The 14,001-nt window shown below is 55.2% G+C and overlaps 1 protein-coding gene and 1 long non-coding RNA gene across 2 annotated transcripts in view; one reads left to right on the forward strand and one right to left on the reverse strand.

The window, feature by feature from the left end:
- Positions 1–13,997, forward strand: part of BEAN1 (brain expressed associated with NEDD4 1) — a 58,363-nt gene extending 44,366 nt beyond the window's left edge. Inside the window, exons 3-5 of the mRNA XM_055366087.2 lie at positions 718–981; positions 8,733–8,883; positions 11,747–13,997. Coding sequence (XP_055222062.2) covers positions 718–981; positions 8,733–8,883; positions 11,747–12,086 — 755 coding nt within the window. The 3' untranslated portion in view covers positions 12,087–13,997. The remainder of the gene's footprint in view (positions 1–717; positions 982–8,732; positions 8,884–11,746) is intronic.
- On the reverse strand, positions 878–10,319 carry LOC109023699 (uncharacterized). Its single transcript, XR_008672702.2, has 4 exons — positions 10,182–10,319; positions 9,083–9,290; positions 6,770–6,846; positions 878–1,178 (listed from the first exon to the last, which is right to left on the reverse strand). It is a non-coding gene; the product is annotated as an uncharacterized lncRNA (long non-coding RNA).
- Positions 13,998–14,001: the final 4 nt, after the last annotated feature.

Genomic DNA, 14,001 nt, shown 5'->3' on the forward strand with positions numbered 1-14,001 from the left:
GGATCCAGCTGTTAGTCCTGGAGGAGGTTCCTGCACTCTCCCCTTGCCCCCACCACACCACATCCTCCCTGGAAGTCCCCTCCACCCTTCTGTGCCTTTGTCCCTCCTAGAATGCCTCTCCCTGCCTTCCCTGAGCTAACTCATCCTCACCCTCCAAGATCACCTTGGCCTTACCTCTTCTGGGAAACCTTCTCTCATCTGATCCAACCCCCTGACGCATCTGGGTCAATTTCAGCCCACAGCCCCAGGCCTGCCTGAAGCCGGCAGAATGGTTACTCATACTCTGTCCCCCTGTGCATCCCCCACTGCTTCCTAAGACATTGGTAAAATCATGTTGACCTTTCAACTTGTCTAGCTCTAAGAGTCTTGGATTCAAGCCTCAGCTCTACCACTAATTTGCTGGGTGACCTTGGGCAAGTCCACTGCCCTCTCTGAGCTTCCCGTTTCCTATCTGTGAGGTAGTTCAGCTTGTGGGCAGAGGCTTCAGAGGAGAGGAGGGACAGTCAGCCCTCACTACCAGAGGCTCCTGCAGGCAGCGGAGTGAGGTGCTGCTCTCCTTCTCCCTCCCAGGAGCAGCCAGGATAGAGTCCGTGGGCCTGAGCCCAGACCCTCCTCCATTTATTTAGGGAGCAACAGCTCACAGGGCAGCAGGGGCAGAGAAGGAAGGGGTGTGGCAGGCCTGGGCTCCAGCTCAGTGTCCTCTCTCTCTGTCCACAGTAGCACGATACAACCGCACCAGCTACTTCTACCCCACATTCTCAGAGAGCTCGGAGCACAGCCATCTGCTCGTGTCCCCCGTGCTGGTGGCGAGTGCCGTCATAGGTGTGGTCATCATCCTCTCCTGCATCACCATCATTGTGGGCAGCATCCGCAGGGACAGGCAGGCCCGGCTTCAGCGGCACCGCCACCGCCACCACCGCCACCACCACCACCACCATCACCACCGCCGGCGTCGACACCGAGAGTACGAGCACGGCTACGGTGAGCTGCCGCCCACCCTGGGGCCCTGGGACCTCATCTGACTGCGATTGCAACACAGGAGGCATCAAGGAGTTGGCAACTCTGCCCTGGGTGGAGCAGGGTGGTCGGGAAAGCATCCTAGAAGTCTTGGGTGGTCAGGAAGAGCTCACAGGCACCCACCATAATGTTCTCGGTGACATGAGAGGCCCGGGTGACTGCTAAGAGAGAAACTCAGAGTGAGGCTGAAGGTCAGAGGGAGAGTGTGTCACTCCTCCCCTGCCACTGTTGGTCCAGGCTGCACCAAGGGCTGGTCCATCTGGTGTCTCGATGGATGGATGGATGGATGGATGGATGGATGGATGGATGGATGGATGGATGGTTGGGTGGAGAGATGGGTGGATGAATGAAGAGAGGAATGGATGGGTGAGAAGGGAGAAGGACTCGTAGGAAAATGGATGGGTGAGGAGTGAGGTGATGGATAGATGGAGGTTGAGTGGAAGAGTCAGTGGATGGGTGGAGAGATGGATGGGTGGAGAGTATGAATGGATAAATGGGTAGATGAAAGGATGGATGAATGAGAAAATGGAGGGATGGATAGATGGGTGGATTGAGTGTTATGCCTGAGTGGAGAGATGGAAGGGAGGGTTGAGTGGAGGAATGGAAAGATAAATAGGTGGGCAGTGGGATGGGTTGATGGGGGTGAATATAAGAATAAGTGAATGGGTGAATTTACGGAATGAATGATGAGTAAATAAAACTATCCCTGGTGAGAGTCAGCAGAGTGCAAATAGAACTGATCTGAGGGTCTCCCAGTTGTTGGGATCACCCTTAAACAGAGTTGGTGGCTAATTCTTGGGTGACCAGTCCCAAATCTGTGCATGTGGCCAGAATGCCTGAACTTTTTACAGAATGCAGCCACCTGACTGTGTCCCTCCTGGAAGGGGCCAGCTGTCTAAGGCAGCAGGAAAAAATTCAATTGCATTCCATTCTCAGACGATTTTCAATGGCAGGAAAAAGCCAGACTCTTCCTTCCCAAATCACCATCCACAGGCCTTCAGGGGCCTCTGCCTAGGTCCAAGGCCACCACCAGATAGGGAAAAGAAAAGCAGGACCTTGGAGGTGCTTAACAGCAGTAGGCATCCTTCACACTGCAGGGTGAAGTGATGCCAACCTCCTAGGAGCCAGAGCCATGGCCAGACCTGAGGCGTTTCACCCTCCAAGGCAGGAAAAGCTTGGGGAAAAGAAAGATAGGAAACATTTTTAAAATAGACTGAATTGGATCCGATCAGCCCTGGCCTTTGGGGCCCCTCCTCCCCCTCCCAGACACACCCTGATTAGCCAGGTTTGGGGTATTTCCTGTCCTTTTTCAGAGTTAACTGGTTAAGGAGGGGACTGATGGGTAGCTGGAGCTGGTGAACAGGTGCCTGGTAGTAACGGCCAGTGAGTAAGGAGTGCTTGCTGGGTGCCTGGCGCTGTCTGTGCACATAATCTCACTGCAAAATCCTCACCATGGTCCTAGTGAGATGACAAAAGTCCTACCTTTTATCATCATTCCAATTGACAGATCGAAAAGTTGAGGCTGGAGTGATTAAGTAACCAGGTGGGATCGCCCAGCCAGCAAGTGGTGGATCCCAGACTTGAGCCCAGGCAGCCTGACCTGGCACCCACAGGCTGCCTGCTGCACAGCACTGCCTGGGAAGGGAGCTGGAGGTGTCGGGGAGACGCCCCTGGGAGCCGCCCCATGGGCTCAAGGCAGTGTCCGGCAGACACGTACATGGCCACAGTGGGTGTCACTCAGACCTGGATGTCGCTCCCCTGGGAAAGCTGTTAGGAGAACCAGAAGAGCAGGAGGCTGGACCTTGTGTAAGACACAGAGGGACATCCCGGGATAAGTCGGACAAGTGGCCACAGTTGAGGAAAGACACAGCAGGCTAGTGGACTGTTCTCACTGTCCAACAATGAGGATCAAAGAGAAAGTTCAGCATGAATAAAACAGATGTGGAAAGCTCAGCCCACCCAGTCTCCGCAAGTCTCCCCAGAAGCCAGGGACTCCCCAAGGAGACAAGCCAGAAGCACTCCCAGGGCAGGACGGGCCTGTCCCACCCCCGCATCACCAACCTGAGCCTGGAGAGTCCAGGGCTCCTGCCCAGAGCATGCCCATCCCCTGCAAGAGAAACCCAGGACCCCAAGCCCTGGAGGATGCCGGGTAGACCCAGGATGGTCAGTCTGCCGCCTGCCCCTCGCACAGCCTGGCCCTTGCCCAGCTCCTCCCACTCTTTTCCAATCCCCTGTCCATGCTCCTTCCAGCCTCTGCCCTTTGCCTGGGCTCTTCCCTCTGCCCTGACTGCCATTCCCTGGGCTTCTCGAACTAAAAAAAGCCTTCCAGGCCCCGCTCAAAGGCTGCCTCCTTATGGGAGCTTGTCTGGCCTCTCCTCGCACCTACCAGGCAGAGCTGGATGGGTGTCCCCCTCCTCTGTACCTCCTCGGCATTGCACCCATGCCTCCCGCAGTGTCTCGGTCATGGGGTGATTGTGCTGCATCCATGAGAGCAGGGCCCACAGGTGACTCGTCCCCACACAGGCTCGGGCCTGGAGGAAGTGCTCCATGGGCAAGGTAGGAGCCACTGTATTTTATCCTCAAGGCAAAATATGTAGTTGCCCCCTTTAAAGACTAGGAAAGTAGTCAGGTGCGGTGGCTCATGCCTGTAATCCTAGCACTTTGGGAGGCTGAGGCAGACAGATCATCTGAAGTCAGGAGTTCAAGACCAGCCTGGCCAACATGGCAAAACCTTGTCTCTACTAAAAATACAAAAATTAGCTGGGCATGGTGGCACATGCCTCTCATCCCAGCTACTCAGGAGGCTGAGGTACAAGAATCGCTTGAACCTGGGAGGCATAGGTTACAGTGAGCCGTGATCATGCCACTGCACTCCAGCCTGGGTGGCAGAACGAGACTCTGTCTCAAAAAATAAAAAATAAATAAAGAATAGGAAACTGGGCTGGGTGCCATGGCTCACACCTGTAATTTCAACACTTTGGGAGGCCAAGGTGGGAGGATCGCTTCAGACCAGGAGTTTGAGACCAGCCTGGGCAACACAGCAAGACCCCATCTCTACAAAAAAAATGTAAAAATTATCCAGGTGTGGTGGCACATGTCTGTAGTCCCAGCTATTCAGGAGGCTGAGTCGGGAGGGTCCCTTGAGCCCAGGTCAAGGCTTCAGTGAGCTATGATCTCACCACTGCATGCCAGCCCGGGTGACAGCAGAGAGAGACCCTGTCTCTAAAAAAATAAGAAAAAAATTAAGACTGGGAAACTGAGGCACAAAGAAGCAACTTGTTCAATGACTATCTTGGAGTGCACGCTAGGGGCCCACAGTAGTTCCCAAGCTGAGAGGGCTGAGGGGTTGGCCTTGGCGCAGAGGAAAGAGATGGGCCTAGGGGCAGGCCAGCCCCTCTGTAGCCTGTGGTGGCCTCGGGACTGGTGCCAATGAATGAGGCCTCGGCTCTGTCCCTGGGGTGGGTGGGATGACTGAGGTCACAGCTCTGCCAAGCGGGGTCAGGCCTTGGCTTCCCCACTGCAGCCTGTGGTGGTGGTGACCCCTGTGGGGTTCCGGCCTCCCTGCCCCACTTCTGCTCTCGGCTCCAGCTTTGACACCTCCTGGGGCCTCAGCAGGGAGCCCAGAGGTGCTGTTGCCCCATACCTTCCCCCGGCCTTCTGGAGGATGCGCAGGGGCTGCCGGGAGCCTTGGAAGGGTGCCAGGGAAGAGGGAAACGCACTGTGAGCAGCTGTGGGAGAACATAAAAGCAGCACCGCCAGGCGCGGTGCCTCACACCTGTAATCCCAGCACTTTGGGAGGCCAAGGTGGGAGGATAGCTTGAGCTCAGGGGTTTCAGGCTGCAGTGAGCTACGATCACACCACTGCACTCCAGCCTGAGCAACAGAGCAAGACCCTGTCTCTAAAAAAATAAATAAATAATAAATAATAAAAGAGGGAGGGGCAGTGCACCAGCGAACCCCAACCTTTGGCACTGGGCCCCTTCCACCTGTCAGACACACTCACAGCCCCCCAGCTCTGGTGACTCAAGCCCTCCGGCCTCTCTCCCACCCCTCTGGCTGCGGATTCCTCTCCTCTGTCCCTTTATAGGTCAAGGTCCCTCAGATCCCACGCCTTGGTCCTGGTCCTCTCTCTACACCCACTCCCTGCTCCATCTCATACACCATCCGTCATCCTCCCTTACCTAGCTCCAGCCCGCAGGTCAGCTCCAGAACTGCATGCCCAGAGGTCCCCTGGACATCACCCTCTGAAGCCCCACAGGCACCTCAGGCTCCAGGTGTCCACAGAGGCCTGATTTCCTACTTCCTATGCGCGTCCTCAGGAAAGCTGCCAAAACTCTCTTTGCCTCAGGCGAGTCGTCTATAAAACTGGTACAAGAGGATCCACCTCAAACAGTTATTGTGAGGACTAAATTAGCACAGCACCTGGCCAATGGGTAAATACATGCTCAATAAATGTGAGCTATTTTCATCATCTCTTTCTCCAAGAAAACCTGCTCCCAGGCCACTGCACTAATGTCAGCTGTCCCTGCCTGCCAGCCACCAGCTTGGCACCTCCAAGGCATTCTCCACAAGGCAACCAAAGTGACAGGACTGTGACCACTTCCCAATGGCTCCCCATCGCCCTCAGGACAGAGTTGGCCCTCTGCCTGCCCACAGAGCCTTTCTGTAGTCTAGCCAGACACAGAGAGGAGCCACAAATCTTTGAGAATGAGATGGGGGTGGGGGAGGAAGAAGAAAGAGGGAGGGAAAGAGGGAGGGAGAGAGGGAGGGAGGGAGGAAGGAAGGAAGGAAGGGAGGGAGGGGAAATAGAGAAGAAAGAGAGAAAGAAATAAAGAAGAAAGAGAAGAGAAGAAAGAAGAGAGAGAGAAAAAAGGAGAGAAAGAAAAAGGAAAAAGAAAGGAAAGAGAGAAAGAGAAAGAAAGAAAGAGAGAAGGAAAGAAAAGAAAATTCTGTAATTCTGTTCCATCTTGAGCTTTAAGAGAGATCTGGTGGCTGACTCTGTCTCCTGTCACTTCTGCAGGTTTAGAGCAAGTGACTTCACTCTCGGTCTCTTCATCTGGTGGAAGGGGTAACCACTGCTCTCCTCCCACAGTGGGGTGTGAGGTAGATGAGATCATAGAGATTGAGCACAGCAGGTGCTCATGAGTGCCAGTTCCTCTTCCTCCCTCTCCCAGAGCCTGTCAAGGGGCAGTGAACTTGGAGTGATGTTAAATAATGAACCAAGGTGTGGGGGTAAACAGGAGGTTTCAGCTTATGTGAAGTGGGAAGCACGGCTTCCGGAGTCCTGGACTATTTGGGTCAGTGCTGACAGGGAAGTCAGGAGAGAAGGGAAAAGAAGGGATTTGGGAAGTTCAAATGGGAGTGGAGGGTGCGGGTTTCTTTCCAGCTGTCTCTCAGGAGCTCTGCCCAGCTGGATGTCTCAGGTTTGGGGTCTGAGCACCTTGGGGCAGCCTCAGTTTTCCCAAGATGCTCCCCTCTGGGAAGTCCAAGAAAAAGCAGCCCAAGAAGAAAGGGTAGATAGCAGTTTGCTCCAGCTCTAACAGCCCTCAGCGCTGCCCACCCAGTCACTCCTCTCAGGTCCAGGAAGCAGCCCTGACTTTCCCCAGGGATCCCTGTGTGACAGGCACACCTGCTGCCCTGCAGGTGGAACCCTCCCTGAACCCAAAAACCCTTCCCTGGCAATGCTGGCTGGTGGGGCGAAGGGGTACATGGCACCCGAGCCCAGCAGCCCTGGTTCAACTTCCAGTCTCACCTTGTTGCTGTGTGCTGTTGTCTTTTCTTAGTTTCTTCCCTAAGTTCTTCCAAAAATTCTGTCTCTCAGCTGGTGCCCTGAACAGGAGAAACAAATGGCATTTCAGCTCCTTTTTTACAGCATATGTTATTGACTTCATTTCTCCTAGTAGAAAAGTAATGTGTGTTCATTATAGAAAACCTTAAAAATATAGACAATATAAGAAAAGAAATATAAAGAAATAAATAGGCCAGGCGCGGTGGCTCACGCCTGTAATCCCAGCACTTTGGGAGGCCGAGGCGGGCAGATCACGAGGTCAGGAGATTGAGGCCATCCTGGCTAACACGGTGAAACCCGGTCTCTACTAAAAATACAAAAAATGAGCCGGGCATGGTGGCGGGTGCCTGTAGTCCCAGCTACTCGGGAGGCTGAGGCAGGAGAATGGAGTGGACCCCGGAGGCGGAGCTTGCAGTGAGCTGAGATCGCGCCACTGCACTCCAGCCTGGGCGACAGTGAGAGACTCCGTCTCAAAAAAAAAGAAAAGAAAAGAAAAGAAAAAAAGAAAAGAAAAAGAAATAAGGGTCATGATCCTCTGTCATCTGGACAGGGCCACCATCAACGTGTTTGGAATATTTTGTTCTGAGAGCTTTCTCGGTGTCGGTATATAACCCTGGAATTGGAATTGTACCTGCAGATAGAGTTTCATATCCAGATTCTTCCACTCACTATTATATGAAGAGTGGGAAAAAGAGTTTAGGGGAGTGGGAAGAGCAGTCTTTGGGGTTATACAGAGTGCATAAATTACAACTCCATGCTTCACCACGTATGTGACCCTGAGTATCAGCTTCCTTGTCTGTAGAATGGGGATGGCAACTGCACCACTCAAAGCAGAGAAAGGTTATAGCTCCGCCCCTGATGCCAAGCCCCACCCCCAGAGGGGAGGAGGCACCTGGGAGCCCTGGACTGAGGAGACCTCGTTTCTCAGCCACCTTTGCAGCTCCCACTGTTCCCATCCAGGACGAGACATGTCAGAAACTGGGCTGTAGAGAGCTTAGCAAGGAGGAGCCAAGACACCCAGCTGCCCTCTGGCCCAACCACTCACTGTGTGTTGTCCTCCAGCAAGTCACCGGGCCTCCCAGAACCTCAGCTGTGGAATGAGAGGATTGTGCTCCAGCAGCATTTCCTAAACAGTGTTACTAGGTCTAAGAAAGGAAGATTCTGAGGTCGAATGCTGGACAGGCACAGTTAAATGTGTTTTTTAGCTGCAGGACTTTTCAGAGCCTTTGATGTACTGGTGCATGGTAAAAAATGCAGAGGAGAATGCAGTGTGGGGAGCTGCCAGACTCATCATAGAAGCCCCTTTTTTTCCCCAAGATACCTAAAGGGCAGTGAGTGTGGGAGGGCTGATCCCAGAGTTCTCTGAAGCCCTCATTCCTTGCTACTCTCCACCGCATTTTCCATGCCCAGCCCAACTCCACAGCTCAAAGCTCCCTGTTCACACCACACTCTTCTTTCTTATCTCCCTCCTTGGAAAGCTATTCAGTTCCCTCCTCCCAGCCTTCCCTTCTTCCCCTGGTTAAATCCTAGACAAGACTCAGCTGTAGCAGCCCCTCCTCCAGGAAGCCCTCCCTGACTTCCAGACTGGTCAGGCCTGCCTTTACTCCCACAGTCCCAGTAGGACCTCTACCAAAGCTCATGACACACTGCCTAGTGCCAGGTTATCCCCAAAGCAGGCTGCCACCACCTTGGGAGCTGGCCAGGACAGGGCCAGCTCTGCTTCCTCTCTGTATCCCCATGCCCAACACGACAATGGCACCCACATTCTGGAGCTGTCACTGATGGATGAAGGCAGCTGTGCTTGGTGAGGAGAGGAGTGGTCAGGTGGGGAACCAGAGCCTCCATGGCCCCAGGTAGACCTACAGACCCATGAGGACCATCCCTGGATCCTGGTCTGAGGCCCAGGCCGGTGGTCTGTTCCCTGCAGTGTCGGACGAGCACACATACAGCCGCTCAAGCCACAGGATGCGCTATGCCTGCAGCTCCTCAGAGGACTGGCCCCCACCCTTGGACATCAGCTCTGACGGGGACGTGGATGCCACAGTGCTCAGGGAGCTGTACCCAGATTCTCCACCAGGGTAAGGAGGCCTCGTGGGGAAGGGGGCATCAGAGGATGGGGCCCTGGACACAAAGACCCCCCAACTCCATCATGGGAAAGAGTGGCACCCCTCCATGTCGTATAAATGCAGAAAACATCTGCTCAGTGGGCATGGCCACCTCCTCCCCACTCCTGACCAAGTAGGTCCCACTGAGGCAGTGTGACTTAGCAGATGTCACCTGGAAGTGCTAGGAAAGGAAGAGACAAGCCCAGCTCCTCAGGCTGTTGAGTAGGCATGCCGGGAATGCCCTTGCAGTTTCAGGGGAGGTTCCGTGGCAGCTGTTCTGAATTCCCTGGGGATCTGCTCCTCCGGGTGTCTCCCTCAGGGTGGGAGGGAAGGCCAGAGGAGTATCCGGCTATTTCAGTGGCCGTGGGATCAACTTCCCCCTAGGGAAAAAAAACTGTATTGTGTTTCTATAAATAACACCAGGGACTGGAGGGTAAAGAGGGGACAAGCCCATATGCTGACATCTGATGGCCCCAGGTGCACTCGCTCTGGAAATTCTTTCTTGTATGATCATGAGCAAGTTACTTAATCCCGCTGTGCCTGCTTCTCCATTGTGGAAATGTCCATGTAATAATACCTGCCCCAGCCGGGCGTGGGGGCTCACGCCTGTAATCCCAGCACTTTGGGAGGCTGAGGTGGGGGGATCACGAGGTCAGGAGATCGAGACCATTATGGCTAACACGGTGAAACCCCATCTCTACTAAAAATACAAAAAATTCGCCGGGCGTGGTGGCGGGCGCCTGTAGTCCCAGCTACTTGGGAGGCTGAGGCAGGAGAATCGCTTGAACCCGGGAGGCGGAGGTTGTAGTGAGCTGAGATCGCACCACTGCACTCCAGCCTTGGCGACAGAGCGAGACTTCGTCTCAAAAAAATAATAATAAAATAATAATAATAATATCTGCCCCACAGGATACTCATGAAAATGACACAGAAGTGCCAGTAAAATGCTCAGCAAGGCACTGGCTCTTCCCACCAGTGGTGTCGTTACTATTTCGAGGCCACAGGTGATAACTATCATGCTGAGGAGGACAAGGGGAGGGGATCAGGGAGGATGGGCTGACACAGGAAATCAGCCTTTGTCAAGGGTGTGTGGTGCTTGGGTTGGGAGGAACTGGGACCTTCAGAGATACAGAGGAGGGTGTGACCAGCAGAGGGCACAGAAGAGCAAAGGCCCAGAGGCAGGCGAGCACGCGTGCGCCACGCTACAGAGGGCACAGTGGGGTTTGACCTCCTCTCCCCTTCCCCTGCCCTGGCTTTCCAGTCATACCCACCTGAGTTTGAGCCCATCCTGGATGCCGCCCAGGTTGATGCTCTCAGGCATGTCACTGTGGCTCTCAGGGGCTCCATTTCTTTGTTTATGAAATAAGGACAAATAACCCTGCTTCCTGGGAAGGAAGATACTGTGGGTATCTGAGGATGTGGCTCAGGGTTAGACCTGAGCCCTTGGTTCCTGAGGCCATAGCCTGAGGACACAGGCACCTCCCCCATCCCCAGCTGCCTCTGCCTGGTGCCCCTCATCTAAAGGACAGGAACAGGTGGGGCTGCTTCTGATGGAGGTGGAGGTGCACAGATGCCCTGGGGGTGCCTGGGAGCTGACTTCTCCCTGAGTCAGAGCAGAGGGTTGGGTTGGCCTCAGGCACGAGGGGACGCCCCAGCTGCAGGCCTCCATTGTGGTCAGGCACCCCCAAGGCTGGTTGGGTCCAGTGCCTGGACAGGGCTGGGTAGGCATGAGGCAGGGGTGGAGAGGGGTGGGGAAGGTGGGGGCACGACTATGAAGACAGGTGATTCCCCCTCCAAACACACACACACACATACATGCACACACGAACACACACACGCACACACCTTCCGAGACCTCCCAGGCAACAAGGGTCTGGCTTAGCCTGGGGTCTCTGTGGCCTCACCTGCAGCCACTGAGGCAGAGACTGGCCTTAGGGATCAAGACGGGTTCCTCTCAGAGAAGTGGGGGGTCATGGAGCCGGAAGGAGGGAGTTATGCCCTCAGCTCCTGAGGACCCCAGAGACAGTGGCAGTGGGAAGAGAAAGGACAGGTGGAGCTTGTGGCCAGGAGGGCCCTGTGCCTGTGATCATGCCCACAGGAGTGGCTGTGTCCAAACTGCCCTCAGGGCCCTCAAGCAGCCCCCTCCCCATGGGGAGCTCTTCTCTGGAGGGCTTTTGTTCCTCTCCTGCCAGCCCCCCTCAGGCAGATCACCCATCAGTACTCGAAGAGGGGAAGGGGTCAGGGCCTCCACCATTCCCTGCTAGGAGACCCCTCCAGCCCTGGATGAATGGCCCGTGTCCTCCTCCTTGCCCTTCCACCTTCACCCCTGCCCCAGGGGCTCGAGCAGGGGTGGTGCTGCCAGTCCTTTCGGGGCAATGGGTGCTCTTTTGCTCTGTATCTGTGGGTTCAGAGGGGCCCAGGGGACTCTTTCCTAAACTGAGAAGGGGAACTTTGGAGTGGCTGGAGACCAGAGTGTCTGGTAGCCTGAGGTTGGTCCTACCCAGCCTCTGCACACCCAGTGCGCTGCGGGGAGATGCTCCCTAGACAGTGGCCACTGCTGTTGCGAGGCACCGCAGACCCAGGCAGCTCAGTGTTCATGAGTTGAGCTCACACCGCATATGAGGGCTGAGTCAGGTCCCAAATCCAGGTCCCAGGGTTCTGAGTTCCCCTCTGGAGATGGAGGGAAGTAGCAGGGTTTCATTGGAGCCAGCGTGGACAAGGCCCACCCTGGTCCACAGCCAGGACAGCTTGTCACTGCAGATAGACCCCCAGGCCTTTGGGAGAGACCCAGCCCTAAGGCCTAGGTGGGGCACTGAGGGAGCCTCTTCTCTCGTAGCTACGAGGAGTGTGTGGGGCCAGGGGCCACTCAGCTGTACGTCCCCACGGACGCACCGCCACCCTACTCGCTGACTGATTCCTGCCCCACGCTGGATGGCACCTCCGACTCAGGCAGCGGCCACAGCCCTGGCCGACACCAGCAGGAGCAGAGGACCCCGGCCCAAGGTGGCCTCCACACGGTCTCCATGGACACCCTTCCCCCCTACGAGGCTGTGTGCGGGGCCGGCCCCCCATCAGGCCTGCTGCCACTGCCGGGCCCAGGCCCAGGGCCAAGGGGCTCCCAGGGCTCACCCACCCCAACCCGGGCCCCAGCCTCTGGCCCAGAGAGGATTGTGTGAGGGACCCAGCCAGCCGGGTCCTGCTGGTCCCTACAGGCTGAACCACATTCTTTAGGCACACAAAGGCGTGCACACACACACACACACACACACAGAGATGCACACGTGACTCATAAGACACACATAGACCAAACTTGTATACACACAGACATCTACACTGACATACCCCATGTACACACACAGATCTAGACGTGCTCCACATGTGTGTGAACATGCGCACATACAGGCCTACCACAAACACAAAACCCACCTGCAAAGGTTTCACGGAACGTGGAGCTCTCCTGGCCTCCCGTCCTTCCTCCCGGCCTGTTTGTTGTGCCTCTGTAGAGAGCGCTGCGGGGAGAGAGGCGAAGTAGGAAGTGGGACTTTCTCTTCCCTCTCCCGGGCCCGTTTGCCCCTACCCTCGCCTAGCAAGCTGCGCCCAAATTCTGTTCTGCCTCTGGAAACTGCTGGACCATCCGAGGTCAGCTGCCTGCCCTGACCCCTACCCCAGGGCCAGCTTGTCCTCCTGGGAGGCGGGACAGGCCCCAGTGAGGTTCTGTTGTGCGCTGTGCCTATCTCTCGATTCCAGGGCAGATGAGCCACAACATCACCACCCTGCCACTTACAAGGTGGGGGACCCGGGTCTGGGGTCTCAGGCGCAACCTGGAGGCCCTCACAGCCCACTAGGCCCCCTCCTGACCCCAGTACCCTCAGTCAGGTGGTGCTAGTAGAGCTATCTCTGACGCTGCAGGCCCCAGGTAGATAGGCAGGGCCCTCCGTGGGTGTGCAGCGGCGGTTCCCTCATCAGTCCAGCCACTGCCCAGGACTAAGGGTCTTCAAGGAAGATGAGGCCATTGCCCTTCTCCAGGTGGCTTCACCACAGTGCTGCCTGGGCACCTCTCTGAGGCAGAGAAGTGGCCCCTCCCTCAGTCCCTGCCTGGCCGACCACTGTGGCCTGCACGCGAATGGGTCAGAGCCAGACCCCGGAGCTGGTGCTGTCCTTCTAGGTGGCTGCTCATAGCTGGGGATGGTGAGTGGCTGTGTTCTGGCCTTGCCCATGTGGGTGTTTGCAGAGACAAAATGAAGGGGATATGCTCCCCATAAATACCACCTTGACACCACAAGAGGACAGAAGGCTACTCGGCCTTGCTGCCACAGAAGGGGATTTGTAGGGTCAGCCTGGCTGCAGAAAGGCTGGCTCAGATCTTGACCAAGAAACCCCAGGGATTTCCATCAAAGACCACGCAGATAACAGAGGTGATTCCTGAAGACCCAGCCTACCGAGGGTGGCAGCCAAGCATCTCTGAGCAGTGTCCCTGCTAGCATCGCCAGCGGCCATCACTCTGCCTCCCTCCCACCTCTTGTCCCTCGTCATTAAAAAACAGCACCCTATCCTGCTTCCCCACATTTCCGTTCCTCCAATGAAGGGCTAAGACTATTTAGTAATCTCTTTCTTAAGCAGAGGAGTGGCAAGGATGGCAATCTTGAATTTTATTTTCTGTAGAGATAGCATTTCTTCTGGTGCGGAGCTGAAAGGAATCCACCCAGAAGTTCTGTAGCATCCTGCGTGCAGCCTCCTGGAGCCCCAGACTCCATCTGGGGGAGGGACTTGTTTACAAGCAGTTCTGACCACCTTAGTGGCGTACTGTTTTCTAGGCAAAAAATATCTGTCTGTTGTACTGTATAGCCTTTAAAATGCACTCCAGGAATGAGACTCTTTTAAGAAACACATCCAGCTTCTGCAATTCCAGAGAGTGCTGGGGGAAAAAAAGGGATAAAAATTCCTACCTACTCATCAGTGTTTGAAAGATGGAGCTGAATAGCTTTTCTTGTTCCTGGACTAGGCAATGAATAAGCAACAATGTATCTTTTCTGTGTTCAAAATAAATACATCATATCAATAAAATGTAGCAAGAAGTAACACTTTCAGAGA

The sequence above is a fragment of the Gorilla gorilla genome, chromosome 18, assembly GCF_029281585.2.
Source record: "Gorilla gorilla gorilla isolate KB3781 chromosome 18, NHGRI_mGorGor1-v2.1_pri, whole genome shotgun sequence".
NCBI lineage: Eukaryota > Metazoa > Chordata > Mammalia > Primates > Hominidae > Gorilla > Gorilla gorilla.